General features: G+C 42.1%; 2 protein-coding genes across 2 annotated transcripts in view; one reads left to right on the forward strand and one right to left on the reverse strand.

The window, feature by feature from the left end:
- Positions 1 to 266, reverse strand: part of dusp3a (dual specificity phosphatase 3a) — a 40,666-nt gene extending 40,400 nt beyond the window's left edge. Inside the window, exon 1 of the mRNA XM_055657199.1 lies at positions 127 to 266. The gene's annotated coding sequence lies outside the window, so the exon portion shown is untranslated. The remainder of the gene's footprint in view (positions 1 to 126) is intronic.
- Positions 1 to 18,621, forward strand: part of LOC129710299 (ras-related protein Rab-18-like) — a 76,860-nt gene that overhangs the window by 56,196 nt on the left and 2,043 nt on the right. Inside the window, exons 2-7 of the mRNA XM_055657196.1 lie at positions 1,408 to 1,490; positions 6,988 to 7,043; positions 7,160 to 7,221; positions 10,402 to 10,474; positions 17,290 to 17,408; positions 18,328 to 18,394. Coding sequence (XP_055513171.1) covers positions 1,408 to 1,490; positions 6,988 to 7,043; positions 7,160 to 7,221; positions 10,402 to 10,474; positions 17,290 to 17,408; positions 18,328 to 18,394 — 460 coding nt within the window. The remainder of the gene's footprint in view (positions 1 to 1,407; positions 1,491 to 6,987; positions 7,044 to 7,159; positions 7,222 to 10,401; positions 10,475 to 17,289; positions 17,409 to 18,327; positions 18,395 to 18,621) is intronic.

Genomic DNA, 18,621 nt, shown 5'->3' on the forward strand with positions numbered 1-18,621 from the left:
TACGTCGGGACCCTTCTCCAGTCTAAAGTCTATCCATTCTCTCCCCAGATGCTGTCTGACCCACTGAGTTACCCCAGCACATTGTGTTTTGCTCAGAATTTAAACAAATATTCAAATATAACATACTTCAATCTTTTCCGTTTTGAGATTATTCGGAAATCTACAACTATGTTATTGTATTTACGGAGAATAAACGAGCATCATAAAGCACATTCACATGCACATCAGGTTTAACCAGCATCTGTAGTTCCTTCCAACACTTTATGAAAGCTCCCCTGGAAATGATCCTTTCACTGCAAACTGATACTGACACGACCGTGACCCACAACATTGACACCCTTCCGGTCACATGTTGTTTACATCATAAAGTTCCCCAAGATTTTAAACGGAAAGTAAAATATAAAAGTTATAAAATCTTTGGAATTGTAGAATTTCAAAATTTGCAAGAGGCTGCATTTACAACAAACTCCCAGGCAGCAGAGTATATTAAATTACATTGATCAAGTTGTAAAGGAAAGCAATCTGTTAGCAAATATGCATTACATTAAAAAAAACTATATGTGTGTGTAGGAAGGAACTGCAGATGCTGGTTTAAACCGAAGACAGACACAAAAAGCTGGAGTAACTCAGCGGGACAGGCAGCATCTCTGGAGAGAAGGAATGGGTGACGTTTCGTATCGAGACCCTTCGTGTGCGTGTGTAATTGTGTGTGTGTGTAGTGTAGCATATATATATATATATATATATATATATATATATATATATATATATACAGTATGTGTGTATGTATGTTTAAGGGTTCCTGACGTGTTAAAATATTCTCGGTTAATATAAAAACAAAGAATAAAAGCAAAGATTACAATTTAAATTTAATTTATATAAAGATTACAATTTAAGTTTAAACAGAATATAATACAAAATAACTTTGTTTTACTGTTAGCTTAAAAACAACTAACTTAATAGCAAAAAAAACAGTAACTGTTCTTTTAAGATTGGAAACTTATGATCTCCATACATTCTTGTTTCACGTTGATTAGATAATGGAAATATTATTTATTTGGTTAATTTGAAATGAGAATAACTCATTGTCTATTGAATAACTTCTCAGCACCAAAAACTGCAATCGGAATGCATGTGAACAGCCCTGGAGACTAAAGTGAAGGAAATGCACAATTTTATTTTCCTGCATAATTACATTATCGCGATGAACAGCTTCCCATATTTTTCAAGAAAAGCCAAGCAAAGCTTGCCTTCAGAATGACTCTTTGCGGGAACAAGGGTTAAAGACACGTGGAAAGCAGGGGAGTTACGACATCGCTGTGTTGTGGCGATACATCGAAGAAGGAAAAGATACATTTGTCCCGTCCCCGGAAGGGGCGCGTCTGAGCAGGGGCTCGGTAAACTGATACATTGGCCCAGACAATGGACGAGGAGGTTGTCGCTACATTGAAGATGCTCTTAATCGGTGAGAGCGGAGTGGGCAAGTCGAGGTAGGAAAGCGGCAAGTAACCTGTCAGTTTCAGTTGTGAAATCGACACCCCAAATCTGCCGGCCGACGACATTCATTGCACTTGGTCGGTCCTCCTTTCCAGCATTATTCTAGCTGAATAAGTAACTGGCAGTCAGTCTCTTGACGAGAGATATATTTGATCGGGTAATGGCTGTCTTATTTTAAATCTAATCCCGGTTTGATCGTGGAACGAAATGAGAGTGCCAAATATACTGAATAAATGTACACCTACTTGGAGTGCGTAAGACATGTATGTGTAGATTCAGAATAACTTTAGTCCAAACTGAAGGCCCCACTGAGGCATAGAATTGCCCAACCTCAATATCCTCTCTCCACTTTGGCTCATTTGACCAGAGATCTCTAGTTTTTAACTTAAAAATGAAACGTTATTTGTAACAAAAGATATACAAAACAATAAAACGTGCAGAATTTATTAATACATTCGTAGTGTGTCTCTACTTGAAATATTGCTAGTGTTAGCACTGCTCTCTCCACATAACACCGTTGCCACTCATGTGGTCTCCTAGGGTGATATTCCCGTTCCCTACTTTGAGGGGTGCCCCCCCCCCCCCCAATGGCCAGCAGCGGATGGACCCCAGACTCCCACATAATCTTCGTGGTGGCTGCACCGAGCTCTCTCCTTCCTTCAACACTCACTTAGACAGGTAACTATCTTTAGACAGGTCCTCTTGATGAAAACACTCTATCATTGTTGTCAGGCATTTCAGAACAAGCTAAAGGCTACTACTATCCTGGTTCAAAAATGGTTGGGTTTTTTAAAGAGTAGAATAGAAAGCAGAGGAATATCTTAAATCGTAGTTGTTGGCCGATGTGAGCAAGTTGAACCGAAGGGCCTGTTTCCATGCTATAAGACCACAACTCTAGTACTCTGGAGTGGAGACACAAGGAATTGCAGATACTGGAATCTTGGAGTAAAACACAAAACGTCTGGAATATCGTGGGTCAGGCGGCATCTGTGAAGGGAACGGGCAGACAATGTTTCAGGCCAGGTCCCTTGATTCTGAAGAAGGGTCTTGACCCGAGATGTTGTCTGTCCATTATCTGCAGTGCTGCCTGACCCACTGATTCTTTGTGCTTTGCTCAAGAACGCTCCTGATATGGTCTAATATGGGTGTTGTGTGTTCATCGTACCTGATGCTTGGCTCGATTATGTCGTGAATGTTCTTTCTCTACTTAGAAAAGTTATGGACAAGAAATTAGACCTTAAGGCATAGGAGCAGAATTAGGCCATTCAGCCCATTGAGCCTGCTTCACCACTTGATCAGGCTGATCTATCCTTCCCTCTCGAGCCCATTCTTTGCCTTCTCCTCTTAACCATTGACTCTCTTATTCCCAGGATGTTGCCTTTTTCTCAGCGTGGCCTGAATCACATCCTTGTATCTTTTCTTCTGTCTGCTCAATAATCCCCTCCAGTGACAGAGGTTGGGCGTCTAACGTCACACATGGAAACAATGTGACCTTCCAAATATAGCAGCAGAGCGTAACTAGGCCCTCGATGCTGCAGATGTGGATCGTAGAGAAGGGAAGAGAGAGAGAGAGAGAGAGGACATTGATGTTGCTTCACTGGGCCTTCTTGGGCATCATTTTGGACAGGACATTCTGAGCTTGGAAGAAATGAAGATTCAAGAGAGTTTATTGTCATATGTCCCTGATAGGACAATGAAATTCTTGGTGTGCAATGGTTTGAAGCACGTGTTCACCAGAATGTTGCAGATCTCCAAGGGCAGGAACTATGTGGAGCAATTAGTGTACAAAATCATGAGAGGAATAGGTTGGGTAAACGCACAGTCTATTGCACAGAGTTGGGGGAATCGAGAACCAGAGGATATAGGTTAAGGCGAAGGGGAAAGGTTTAATAGGAACCTGAAGGGTAACTTTAACTTTTTTTTTACACAAAGTGTGGTGAATTTATGGAACGAGCTGCTGGAAGAGGTAGTTGAGGCAGGTACTATCACAACCTAGGATAGGTTTAGAAGAATATGGGCCAAACACAGGCAGGTGGGCCCATTCCCAGTGTAGATGGGACATGTTGGCCAGTGTGGGCAGGTTGGCTGAAGTGTCTGCATGCCTCTGACTAATTACATAAACTAGACGTAATCCTTGAAATAGAAGATGAATGAATGAAGTAAAGGGATAATTCTGAAGAAGGGCCCCGACGTGAAACACCATTTGTCCATTCCCTGCACAGATGCTGCCTGACCAATTGAGTTTCTCCAGCACTTTGTTTTTTTGCTTGTGGTGATTTGATTTGAGGATTTTGAGATGTGGAAAGGGGCTGATGGAGTGTGAGAGCAATCTTTTAATCTTGCGGAACTGCAAGGGGACTTTGCCATTCTTCTTGCATAGAATGCCAGACAGGCCTTCCTGTCAATGTTGGGTTTTTTTGGAGCAACTCCGTCAATCTCATTACCTCCCCTTAATTCCACGTTACCTAGTATTTTGTGTGTGTCCATTATCTCACTCTGAATTTCCCCCTGGACTGTGAATAATTTACAGTGCAGGCAGTCCCCACATTATGACAAGGAGAACTGCTCCCAAGTCGGAAATGAACAAAAACAGTGTGATGGGAAACAGCTTTGTAGGACTGAGAAAGTCTAAAAATATTTGGTTTGGTTTTAGTTTTAGAAATACAGCATTGTAACAGGCCCTTTGTCCTCCCAAGTCTTTGCTGACTATCGATCACCTGTTCACACGCGTTCTATGTTATCCCGCTTATTCAACCACTCCCTACACACTGGGTGGGAGTAATTTACAGAGACCAATTAACCTACAAACACGCACATCGTGGGGATATGGGAGTGAGCCAGAGCTTCCGGAGGAAACCCACACGGTCACAGGTATAACATGCAAACTCCACATAGACAACATCCAAGGTCAGTATCAAACTAGATTCTCTGGCGCTGTGAGGCAGCAACTCAACCAGCTGTGCCACTGTGCCACCCTTTGTTCAGATCGCAATGTCCTTAACATGTGGAATTGTTGCTTGCATTTTGCCTTGCATTCTAAGAGTTCCTACTGTGGTATTCCGTACCAGATTACCATTTGCACATTAGGCCGCTACTTGTTGTGCAAGACAGGCACTGGATGTGTTGTTCCAGATTCCACTTCATTAGAATGTAACTGGCAACAACTATTTCTAAGTACCAGATCGTGATTCAGTGCGTAGTCAAACAACCCACAACTCATTTCATGAATGGGCACATTGTTGATTAGGTTAATGCACCAACTTTGAACAGCAACTTTGAACATACCTATTTTCAACAAAAAGCAAGAATTATTTTGTGAGGCGTGACAAACCTTGACTGTCGCAACAACCTGTCTCCCAAAATTAATCCTGATAGGGTTGAAATCGTGAACGCTTTGGATAATACCTCTTGGGCCAAATAGCGTAATCCTGCTATTACCTGGTGTTCCAGTAGTTCACTACCATCTTCCTTCAATCCATCAGTCCAATACATTTAACCAGTGCTCTGTTCATAGACAAAAATATGCCGGTATGTAAGATTAATAAATGTGTGTCACGTGGTCAGAAAACAAAGTAATGATGTTTAACCTTTAAAGAGTCAAGAGTGTTCAATTGTCATTTGCATAAACAGGCTGTGAAATTCTTAATTGCAACAGCTTAACAGGCTGTAAATACACATAGATAATATATCATAATTTTAAAAATCTATAAATTAATAGCCGCAATTCTAGTGCAAAAGAAACCCGCAGCCGGAGTGCAACCAAAGACAATCCATTGAAATTCATGGTTGCGGTTAGCATTGTGCATTGTTAAAGAGCCTGATGGCTGCCAGGAAGATGCTGTTTTTGAACATGTTGACCACGGTTTTCTTCCTGATGGTCGGGGTGAAATGAAAGCATGGCCAGGATGTGGGTCTGATTATGTTGGGGTCTGTCAGAGGTGCTGGTTTGCCCTTCTGGCTCCTATCTTCATAACAAGAGCACTGCATTTAACTTGTGTACACACCTCCGGTATTTTTCGGTGATGATGTCTTCCTAAGACACAGGTTTGCATTCCATTCCAGATAGAGTTTTCAGATGGAGTTCTACTGTGGGATGGCTGCATGGTCTTGAGAAATCCATCTCGAGTTTACTGTGTGTTTTCTCAATTCATTTTCCAAATGATTTAGTTGCCATTCTGCTTTTGTCCCTATTTAATTTATTCCTCTTCTGTCTATGATCTTGGCACTGCCCCCCCTAACAAATCAATAACCCCACTCTCACCATCGACGGCACCACTGTCTCACCATCTCCCCAGGCCCACAACCTTGGCGTGATCTTTGATTCCACCCTCCCTTGAGCCTCACATCTGCCATGTCATTAAAACCTCCTTCTTTCATCTCCGCAACATCGCCAAACTCAGACCCTCTCTCACACCTCCCGCTGCTGAAAGACTCATCCATGCCTTCATCTCCTCCCGGCTGGACTATTGCAACTCACTTCTCCTTGGCATCAGCTCCACCTACATCAACCGACTCCAACTGGTCCAGAACGCAGCCGCCCGACTCATCACCCACACCAAATCCTGGCATCACATCACTCCAGTCCTCAAACAACTTCACTGGCTTCCCATCTCCCACCGGATCACCTACAAAATCCTTATCCTCACCTGCAAAGCCTTCCACCATCTGGCCCCCCCATATCTCACTGACCTTCCTCTCCAACCCTCACGGTCCCTCAGATCCACATCAGCCGGTCTCCTCTCCATCCACAAGTCCAACCTCCGCAGTTTTGGGGACAGAGCCTCCTCCAGGGCAGCTCCCAGGCTCTGGAACTCCCTCCCCCAACTGATCCGCAATTCCGTGTCCCTCACCATCTTCCAGTCCCGCCTCAAGACCCTCTGCCTATCCTTAGCCCCACGTCCCCCTCCCTTTTCATCTGTGCATTAATTGCCTCATATTGTGTTTTGAATTGAATTCTGCTTTTACTTTGTGTACTAGTCATGTCTCTACTATTTATTTCATTCCCTTACATGTTTTTCCTCTACCTGCTAAATTTTTGTAAGGTGTCCTTGAGACTCTTGAAAGGTGCCCATAAATACAATTTATTATTATTATTATTATTATTATTATTATTATTATTATTATTATTAACATAAATGGTTTCATTTTGATTTTCAAGTCAATTTAAACTTTGATGGTCAAAAGTGTTTCATTTACCTTGTTGCTTTTTAAGCATTTCCTCATCATTACTGCATGTCTTAGGGGAATTTACATAGGGGATACAACGTCATTAATACAATTTTCTGCAAGGATGCTTGCAGGAGATTGGCTGAGCCTGAACTGTAATTTTTGGAGTGCTCCCCCTTTGGAAAGGGAATGTGTTCCTCACACAGACTGCAAATAGAACTTGTCTTTTGAAATTCTTAAATTGATATAACTGGAAAAATAATATTGCAGTAGAACATCTTTGTGAAAAAAATACTTATTATTCTGCTTGTCTTGTGTCTTTAGCCTTCTACTGAGGTTCACAGATGGCACATTTGACTCTGAAATTGGCTCAACTATTGGTGAGATTTAATCTTTTTTTGTATTTACTATACGCTTCAGTTTTAGAAGATGCTTGGAGGACAGTTTGATGATGTGGGTGTTGACTTGTTTTAAAGCATTTTGTGTGTCGTTTTAGGGGTTGACTTCAAAGTGAAAGCGATGAAAATTGAAGCAAACAATGTAAAGCTTGCAATCTGGGTAAAGAGTTGAATAATTTTTTTATACTTCTGTGTGTGAAAGGTGTTTCTTTGCGTTTTCCCACAAACAATATGACCTTTGTACCATACACATTTTCTGGACACATGGGTTGACTTCCTGATTTAATACTCTATGGTGCATTTACAATTCTTTTGTAGCATTATTAAAGAAAGAATAGTGCAGCACAGGAACAGGCCTTTTGCCCCTCAATGTTTGTGCAAATTTAAACAAATCTCATCTGTCTGCACGTGGTCTATATCCTTCCTTCCCATGCCAATTCATGTGACTGTCTAAATGCCTCTCAAACGATTGCTATTGCATCTGTTTCCACCGAGGTCCCAGCAGTGCGTTCCAGGGACCGACCGCTCTTTAAAAAAACTTGTCTTGTAAAAAAACTTTTTTTTTCTCTCCTCTGACTTTCAAACTATGTCCTCTAGCATTTGACATTTCCACCCTGTGAGAGAGACTCTGGCAGACAGAGTTTAATCTGAGCAAATGTTAGGTGTTGTACTTTGGGAGGTCAAATGTAAGAGGAAAATAGAGAATTAATGGAAAGACCCTTAATAGCAATAATGTACAAAGGGATCTTAGGGACCAAATCCATACCTCCCTGAAAGTGACAACACAAGTAGAGAGAGTGATAAAGAAGACATATGGTATGCTTGTCAGGAATTTTTAGTGCAACATTACAGGACCTTGATTAGGCCGCATTTGTTGTATTCTGTGCAGTTCTGGACATCCCAATACAGGAAGGTTGGGGAGGTTTTGCAAAGGATGTTGAGGAGTTTTTAACCAAATTATGCCTGGATTAAATTGACTCTTGATTGGAGGGTAATAGCTACAATGAGAGGTCGGACAGATTTGGCTTGTTTTCTCTGGAATGCCGTGGTTGAGAGGATATAAAATTATGAGAGGCATAAATATTGTAGACAGTCAGAACCTTTTTGCCAGGATGAAAAAAAATCAAATACTTGAGGACATAGCTTTAAGAGGGCCAAAGTTTAAAAGATGTTTAGGGCGATTTTTTTATTTTTTACACAAAGGGAGATGGATGCCTGGAACACAGTGCCCTGCGTGGTGGTGAATAGACAATAGATGCAGGAGTAGGCCATTTGGCTCTTCGAGCCAGCACCGCCATTCAATGTGATCATGGCTGATCATCCCCAATCAGCACCCTGTTCCTGCCTTCTCCCCATATCCCCTGACTCCGCTATCTTTAAGAGCCCTATCTAGCTCTCTCTTGAAAGTATCCAGAGAACCGGCCTTTGCCGTCCTTTGGGGCAGAGAATTCCACAGACTCGCAACGCTCTGTGTAAAAAAGTGTTTCCTCATCTCTGTTCTGAATGGCTTACCCCTTATTCTTAAACATTGGCCCCTGGTTCTGGACTCGCCCCAACATCGGGAACATGTTTCCTGCCTCTAGCGTGTCCAAACCCTTAATAATCTTGTATGTTTGAATAAGATGCCCTCTCATCCTTCTGAACTCCAGAGTGTACAAGCCAGATACGGTAGTGGCATTTAAGAGGCTTTTGGATGGGCACACGGATCTGAAGGAATAAGGATAATGTGCAAGCAGATAAGAATTGGTCCTGGCAACATGTTTGGTACAGGCGTTATGGGCCGAAGGACCTGTCCTATGCTGTACTGTTCTATGTACCATGTCCATGCCTTCTTTAATCTTATAAACTTCTGTCAGATCTTCCCTCATTATCCGATGCTCCAGAGAAAACAATCTTTATAACTTATACTCTGTGATGTAGGCCACTTCCTTGTGAATCTCTACTGCACCCTCTCCAGAGCTTCCACATCTTTAATGCAGTGACTAGAACTGCACATAATACTCCTAGTGCGGATAGAACAAGATTTTATACAGTTACAACAACATGATTTCCCTCCTTTTATACTCAATGCCCCGACTGATGAAGGTATTGAGCTCTCTGGTAAATTTTGGGCATTGATATCTGGGAGGAATTACACTATAAGTTACAAGGGGTATTACTGGAGTTAATGAATTAAAACATGTATTTAACTTTTACTGGTTACATGTATTTAACCTGCTACTGGTGCATTAGAGAGCCACTGGGGTGGGAGATTGCAACCTTCACGTGGTCCACCCTGTTTCGACTAGTTCAATCAACCCGACGTGCACAAACAAATAGATCAAATAGAACAAGTTGACCTACAAGTTTAGGCTGTGCACGCCATACGCAAGAAGAAGAGAGCCACTACGTAAGTTCTTTAAGACCAGATGTACCTTGAAAGAGTATACAATCAATTCCATATAATGTGATTGATTGGGAATGAGTTCAACAATATTCTTATCAAACAACAAACAAATGAACTTAGCATCTGTGGACGGAAATAGACGGATGTCATTTTGGGTCGGGTCCTTCTTCAGATGAGCATGTTTCAGGAAAGGTTGAGGTTAAAAAGATAGTAAGAGAGATATTGCTACAGCTCTTATTTTAGTGATGCAACTAGGAACAACTTTCTGGCAGTTTATACTTTTCCCAAAATTGCAATACTTCCTAGAAACCCAATGTTTCCATGTGTCCATCAGGAATTCTGTCCCCGTGTGGTTATTTCCTTGTGTTCTCTCTCACCTGTTTTAAGCTGCTTTGAATGATCAGAAATGGTGCTACAGCTAATTTATTCTCATGTGAACTGCCGCCTGAATTCTGCTGAAGATAGACACAAAAAGCTGGAGTAACTCAGCGGTCGGGCAGCATCTCTGGAGAAAAGGAATAGGTGATGTTTCAGGTCGAGACCCTTCCTCAGGCTGAAGTCCCAGTCTGAGGAAGGGTCTCGATTCAAACCGTCACCTATGCCTTTCCTCCAGAGATACTGCCTGATAATATATACTCCAGCTTTTTGTGTCTATCTACCAGTTTAAACCTGCATCTGCAGGTCCTTCCTACACGCCCGTATTCTGCCTCCTACTGATCTCACAGCCACTGTCCCGTTGGGAAACATGTAGGATAGGCCGCGCCAGAGGCCTCCACTCCCCAGCCCGTCCACGGAGCAGAAGGAACCATGAGTTCAGAACCCGACTAAGCCTGAAGCCCCATCCCCAGACACTCCCAATGACCTTTAGTCGGCTTGCCGCTGTCGCGCAAGTCTTTCACCATGTTCTTTGTCTCCGATTGTCTCAGCCCTCATTGTCGATTTCCCAATTGACAGGACACAGCTGGACAAGAGCGATTTCGGACATTAACGCCCAGCTACTACAGAGGGGCTCAAGGTGTTATTTTAGGTAAGAGGTATCGATCAGTATTTTGGGTGGGGTCCTGCGAGTTGTGTATTGCTGTCAGTTTTTGTTTTGTCTTCCTTGGAAGGAGGAACTCCTGGGCAGATCTGACTTGCTGAGCAAAACACAAAGTGCTGGAGAAACTCAGCGAATTAGGCGACGTCTGTGTAGGAAATTGGCAGGCGACGTTTTGGGTCAGGACCCCTTACCAAAAATGTCGCCTATCCTGCCCGGCCCGCGCGGAGTTCCTCCAGCACTTTGTGTTTTGCTCAAGATTCCAGCAGTTCCTTGTGGCTCTACCATACTTGCTGATGTTGCTTGTGCTGATCTGAAGGGAAGGAGAATAATCTGAACCATCCATGTTGTCTTATAACTGAACTGCCTGCTTGCAAAGTCTTGAACATAAACAGGTCATGCTGAAATGCTCGGAAGGTCAGGCAGTGTCTGTGAAAATAAATTGTTGTTATTTTGATTTGTAAACATTTCTATTTCCACGGATGCTGCTTGACCTGCTGAGTATTTCCAACATATTTTTATATTGAATTTCTAGCCTCTGCCGTTGTTTGAATTTCACTTGTGAAGTAGCTGAGTAGCGGTTGTTGCAGTCTACTGCTTCACATCATGAGTCTAAAAGTCTGAAGAAGGGTCTCGACCCAAAACGTCACCCATTTCTTCTCTCCAGAAATGCTGCCTGTCCCATTGAGTTTGAGTTACTCCAGCATTTTGTGTCTATCTTTGGCGTAAACCAGCATCTGCTGTTCATTCATGAACATGAGTCAAAGAGTGTTTAATTGTCATGTGAATCGGCAACGGAACAATGAGACTCTTACGTGCTGCATCATTACAGAACTGTTAATGCAAAACACACACATAAATATAGAATGATCAGTAATACAATAAATTAATAATCAGTAATACTGGGTAATTAGACTATAATAGTCCAAAAATTGTTTTCTGGTTTATTTTGACGGCATAAACGTGTATAGTTTTGAAATAGATTATGGTGTTTAATAATGGACACACGTTTATAATTCTGTAAAATCTGGATGGTGGAAATGACTTTCATATGACATTGCAAGAGACCTCTGGTTTCTGATGTGCAGGTTTCTACAGCCAGTGGAAGGTTGAAATCAAACAGAAAAAGGTTGAAAATAATCAGCAGGTCAGGCAGCATCAGTGGAGAGTCAATGTTTCAGATCAATGTCAGGTCAGGTCAAATATTGTTTCAAATGTTGAAAATACAGAGGGTTCGGAGAATGGTGCCAGATGATATGTTGGGTATAGATGTAAATAGGAGAGTGGAAAGGTTGGGGGGGGGGGGGGGGGGGAGAGCAGCTCGTACTGAGAGAAGCAAAACGTACAGACACTGTAAATCTGAGATAAATCTGAAATATTCCAGATTAGGTGTCATCTGAAATCGGAGGCAGAATTAACATTACATGTAACATGTAAGGCAGGAGGCAGAGAATGGTAGCACTCTGACCCAAAATGTAGGGGAGAGAGAAGAAAGAGAAAATAAACAGAGAATAAGAGATGGTGCGTTTCTTAAATGTGTATATTTTAATGCTAGGAGCATTGTAAGAAAGATGGATGAACTTAGAGCCTGGATTGACACCTGGAAGTATGATGTTGTGGCGATCAGTGAAACATGGTTGCAGGAGGGCTGTGATTAGAAACTAAATATTCCAGGATTTCGTTGCTTCAGGTGTGATAGAATTGGAGGGGCAAGAGGAGGAGGTGTTGCATTGCTTATCAGGGAAGATATTACAGCAGTGCTTTGGCAGGATAGATTAGAGGGCTCGTCTAGGGAGGCTATTTGGGTGGAACTGAGAAGTGGGAAAGGTGTAGCAACACTTATAGGGGTGTATTATAGACCGCCAAATGGGGAGCGAGAATTGGAAGAGCAAATATGTAAGGAGATTGCAGATATTAGTAGTAAGCACAAGATAGTGATTGTGGGAGATTTCAATTTTCCACACATAGACTGGGAAACACATTCTGTAAATGGGCTGGATGGGTTGGAGTTTGTAAAATGTGTGCAGGATAGTTTTTTGCAGCAATACATAGAAGTACCTACTAGAGAAGGGGCAGTGCTGGACCTCCTGTTAGGAAATGAGACGGGTCAGGTGGCAGAGGTATGCGTTGGGGAACAGTTCGGGACCAGTGATCACAATACCATTAGTTTCAATATAATTATGGAGAGGGTCAGAACTGGACCTAGGGTTGAGAATTTTGATTGGAGAAAGGCTAACTTTGATGAGATGCGAAAGGATTTAAAAGGAGTAAATTGGGACAGTTTGTTTTATGGGAAAGATGTGGAAGAGAAATGGAGGACATTTAAAGGTGAAATTTTAAGAGTACAGAATCTTTATGTCCCTGTTCGGTTGAAAGGAAATCGTAAAAATTGGAAAGAGCCATGGTTTTCAAGGGAAATTGGACACTTGGTTCGGAAAAAGAGAGAGATCTACAATAATTATAGGCAGCATGGAGTAAAGGTGCTTGAGGAGTATAAAGAATGTAAAAAGAATCTCAAGAAAGAAATTAGAAAAGCTAAAAGAAGATATGAGGTTGCTTTGGCAAGTAAGGTGAAAGTAAATCCTAAGGGTTTCTACAGCTATATTAATAACAAAAGGATAACGAGGGATAAAGTTGGTCCATTAGAGAGTCAGAGTGGACAGCTATCTGCAGAGCCAAAAGAGATGGGGGAGATATTGAACAATTTCTTTTCTTCGGTATTCACCAAGGGGAAGGATATTGAATGATGTGAGGTAAGGGAAACAAGTAGAGTAGCTATGGAAGCTATGAGGATCAAAGAAGAGGAAGTACTGACACTTTTGAGAAATATAAAAGTGGATAAGTCTCCAAGTCCGGACAGGATATTCCCTAGGACATTGAGGGAAGTTAGTGTAGAAATAGCAGGGCTATGACAGAAATATTTCAAATGTCATTATAAACGGGAATAGTGCCGGAGGATTGGCGTACTGCACATGTTGTTCCATTGTTTAAAAAGGGGTCTAAGAGTAAACCTAGCAATTATAGACCTGTTAGTTTGACGTCAGTGGTGGGCAAATTAATGGAAAGGATACTTGGAGATAATATATATAAGCATCTGGATAAACAGGGTCTGATTAGGAACAGTCAACATGGATTTGTGCCTGGAAGGTCATGTTTGACTAATCTTCTTGAATTTTTTGAAGAGGTTACTCGGGAAATTGATGAGGGTAAAGCAGTGGATGTTGTATACATGGACTTCAGTAAGGCCTTTGACAAGGTTCCTCACGGAAGGTTGGTTAAGAAGGTTCAATGGTGTGGGATTAATGGAGGAGTAGCAAGATGGATTCAACAGTGGCTGAATGGGAGATGCCAGAGAGTAATGGTGGATGGTTGTTTGTCAGGTTGAAGGCCAGTGACTAGTGGGGTGCCACAGGGATCTGTGTTGGGTCCACTGTTGTTTGTCATGTACATCAATGGTCTGGATGATGGTGTGGTAAATTGGATTAGTAAGTATGCAGATGATACTAAGATAGGTGGGGTTGTGGATAATGAAGTAGATTTTCAAAGTCTACAGAGAGATTTATGCCAGTTGGAAGGGGACATGACATGAGAATTAAGGGACTGAAGTTTAGGGGTAACATGAGGGGGAACTTCTTTACTCAGAGAGTGGTAACTGTGTGGAATGAGCTTCCAGTGAAGGTGGTGGAGGCAGGTTCGTTTTTATCATTTAAAAATAAATTGGATAGTTATATGGATGGGAAGGAAATGGAGGGTTATGGTCTGAGCGCAGGTATATGGGACTAGGGGAGATTATGTGTTCGGCACGGACTAGAAGGGTCGAGATGGCCTGTTTCCGTGCTGTAATTGTTATATGGTTATATATGGTTATTACAGTCTGATGACTGAAGAAGTTAACTGAAACTCCTCAGTTCTTGCTCTGAATCGGGCTCTGCACACACAGCTCACAGCAATTAAGTTCCAAGGGGTGTACTGTGCTGAGTCAGAAACGATTCGGCACAGTACAGCCTTTGGAACTTAATTGCATCGAACCAGCCTGCGTTGAACTTTGTTGGAAGAATGCAAGAGGCCAAAGGTGAGTGAGAGTGACGTGGAGAATTAAAGTGACGCACAGCTGGATGTTGTGGACCGAATGGAGTCGTTCTCCAAAGCAGTTACCCGATCAACGTTTGGTTCCCCCAGTGTAGAGGAGATGTCATTGTGGGTGCCGAATTGTGAACATGACACTAAATTGGAAGAAGTATATGTGAATTGCTGCTTCACCTGGACAATTGTTTGACTGCCCGGATGATTGAAAGGAAAGATTAAAAGGACTCATGGCATGGCTGTTTGAGCTGCTGCCTCACAGCCACAGGCACCCGGGTTTGATTCTGACCTAGGTTGCTGTCTGTGTGGAGTTTGCAGGTGGATCCTGTGATTGCGTAGGTTTCCTCTGAATTCTCTGGTTTCCCCCCACTTCCCGAAGGTGTTCAGGTTTGTAGGGTAAATTGGCCTCTGTAAATTGTGTGGGGAGTGGATGAGAACGTGGACTAACAGAAAACTTTAGTGAACAGGTGATCGATGACCAGCATGCACTCGGTTAGCTGAAAAGCCTGCTCCATTCTGTATCTCCCAAATAAATACTAAAAAAAACCTGTATGCGACTTTATTGTAAGAAAGAGAATCGATGTTGGTGGTTCTGCAAGAGAATTGAAAAAGAGAGAGATAGAGTGTTTAATTGTCATATATACTAGCAACCAAACAATGAAAAATTTCTTTGCTGCATGCCAACAGGCCCAGTAACAATCAGATAAATAAAAAATGAATCATTGTGCAGACGAATTGTGCAGATTCCGATAACATGAAGTCATAGTCTTAAAGCACAGACGCCCAGGAGCTTCGGCCCAACTTGACCATGCTGACCATGATGTCCCATCTAGTCTAGTTATTTATGTCTGCGTTTGGCCCATATCCCTCTAAACCTTTCCTATCCATTTACCTGTCCATATGTCTTTTACAATGTTGTTATAGTACCAGCCTCAACTACCCCCTCTGGCAGCTCGTTCCATATAACCACCATCCTCCGAGTGAACAAAAACAGAACGTCTATTGACCTTGTGAGTTGCCTGTCTCTAATGTTGCTCATGAATTATGTGGCAAGCCTAATATGGCGCCCCAGTTGGTTGACCAAGTCCCTTAGCTCGACTCTGTACTGTGTGAGGTATCGCATTGAATGTACAGTCCAGGGGGCTGCATCTGTGGAGTTTGCATGCTCTCCTCATGTTTCCTTGGCTGGTTTGGGGTTTTTTTTCATCCCAAACATGTTAATTGGATACTCCCCAAGTTTTCTCTTGGTGTGCATGTGTGGCCAAAGGATGAAGGGGACGTTGATAAGTATATGAGGGTGAATATGTTGCAGGGCTTCAAGGCGAGTAGGGAAGATGCTAGTGTCTTAAAGGTTTATGATCGGTTCAAGAAACAAAACCTCTGCGCAGGGGCGGCTGCGGGAGGTGGCGTGCGGCGCGGTTGCAAAGCTCAATGAGGGGACCGTGGGAGAGCCTACAGCAAGTGGGTGAGCAAACCAACCGAGCGCAGCCTGCAGCTACTGGACAGAGCAGCGGTAGAAGGAACAAACAACATCGTGTTGGACCAGGCCAACTCTTACTGCATGGATCCAGTGAGAAAATAAGGGATTGCACAACTCGTTCAGCCAAGATCAGATTCTTCAGAGACTTAGAAGTTGCAAGATGGTGCCAGAACGTGGCGACTCTTTGTGTGCTGTTTCAGAAGAGGAACTACTTACAATCGTTTAACTCTCTTACTTGTGTATCATGTATAGTATGATTTGAAGATGGACACAAAAAGCTGGAGTAACGCAGTGGGTCAGACAGCATCTCTAGAGAAAAGGAATAGGTAACATTTCAGGTCGAGACCCTTCTTCAGGCTGAGAGTCAGGGGAAAGGGAAATGAGAGAAATAGACATATATCACGCTTTTCCCTGTATCTCCCCTGTACACGTGACAGTAAACTAAACTAAACTAAACTGGAGTTGGATGAATAGCATTGTTTTGCTGGGAGCTGATTGAACTTAATGGATTGAATGGTCTTGCCGATCCCATTATAAATATTTTTGGCCTAGCAAGCCCATACTTGTGATTTAGCTCAGTGCACTGTCTCCCTCCTCTAACCTTATTAGTATTCTCCATTCTCTACCTTCTCATGTTTAACTAACTGCATCTAAGCTAATTACTTCAGGCATTCTCTGTGCTAACAGATTCCACATTTTCCTTGTTCTCTGAATAAAGACATTTCTGTAGAGTTTTATAATTAGTTTCTCTGTGATCATACATTATTGATGGCCTTAAATTTTCCCTTCCTCACAAGTGGGAAAACTCTGGATGGCACAAGGTAGAGTTGCTTGGGACCTGGGTTCGATCCTGACCACGGGTGCTGTATGTACAGAGTTAATAAGTTTTCTCTGTGAGCGCATGTGTTCTCTCCGGGTGCTCCGGTTTCCTCCCTCACTCCAAAGAGTTTGTAGGTTAATCAGCTTCTGCAGATTATCCCTTATGTGTAGGATAGAACTAGTGACCAGGTGTTCGCTGGTTAGCCTGGACTCCAAGGGCCATAGGGCCTGTTTCCACGCTGTTTCTCCAAACTCAACTAATCTGTGTCAATTCTTCTCAAAATCTTTCGTAAAACAACAATTAGATCGCCTTTTGTAGAGGAATTTGGAAATAATCAGTAATTACCCTTGCTTAGTAAATTTAAGCGGAGCTGTTTTGACAGACTTGGCCTTTTCACTCAATTATATTTAATTTTATTTTTAGTGTATGATGTCACAAGAAGAGAAACCTTTGCCAGGCTTGAGAACTGGTTGAATGAATTGGATACCTACAGCACAAAACACGGCGTTGTAAAGATGCTGGTTGGGAATAAAATTGACAAGGTAAACATAATAGCATTTTGTCTTACAAAAATGATGAGCATTTAATATGCGTGCGTTACTGATTCTGTTTTATCTGTATGCATTTTTTTTTCCACTGGTTAAAGGCTGAATTTATGTTAAAATGTAATGAAACAACTTCATTTTACTCATGACTGCAAACACGTGGGTTGGCTTGAGGGTCAATTAAGAAGAGAGAGATTGTGCAAAGCAAGTCAGAATTTTTAAATTGTTACGTTGGTTAGAATTATAGACTCATTCAGCATGGAAACAGGCCCTTCAGTTCAACTTGTCCATGTCATTAAGATGTTCCATCTAAGATAATCCCATTTGACAGTGTTTTGTCTAAAATTAACCCTTATTCCAACAGGCTTTTTGGCCACACCATCCATCAAGCACCCACTCACATTAATCCTAAACAAATCCAATGTTATTCTTCTCTGATTCCTATCAACTCCTTCCAGATTTTCATACCTAGGGGCAGTTTTCTGTTGCCAGTTAACATACTGACTATATGTCTTGGGGATAGGCACAAAATGCTGGAGTAACTCAGTGGGACAAGCAGCATTTATGGAGCGGAATGGGTGATGTTTTGGTTCGAGACCCTTCTTCGGACCCGAGAACTCCACACAGCTGTGCTGCTCTGCCACCTCGTGTGCCATCTAGTTTGCTGCTGTTGAAATCAGAAAGTGAGAAACTAAAAGAAGATCTATGTGCACTGTGTCCCACATTCCATTTGTGAATTTGAACGCAGAAATATTGGAGCTCATTCATTCTAATGAATTTTCCATGTATTTAGCAAATATTTCTTGGCCATTCTCTGAGCATTGAAAATAACTTAAAATGTTATGATAGGGCCATGAGAACGTGCTATGCATCGATAATACAGATTTAAAAGTTATTTAAACATGTGTTTTCTTAGCAAAATCATGAAGTTGACCGAAATGAAGGACTGAGATTTGCCAGAAAGCATTCAATGCTTTTTATCGGTAAGTGCTACGTCTTTGGGCATTTTTTTTTCTTCTAATTTAATTTTCTAATCCAACAATTTACACTTTAATCCCAAAGGCAGGGGGATGATATTGCCTCTGGTCACAACCATTAAATTGAGGGAATATTGTCAATTGCACATTTTACATTGCTATCTTTCACACAGAGGGTAGCTGGTATGTGGAATGAGCTGCCAGAGGAAGTACATTCACACAAAACTGCAGAT

The sequence above is a fragment of the Leucoraja erinacea genome, chromosome 27, assembly GCF_028641065.1.
Source record: "Leucoraja erinacea ecotype New England chromosome 27, Leri_hhj_1, whole genome shotgun sequence".
Taxonomy (NCBI): Eukaryota; Metazoa; Chordata; class Chondrichthyes; order Rajiformes; family Rajidae; genus Leucoraja; species Leucoraja erinaceus.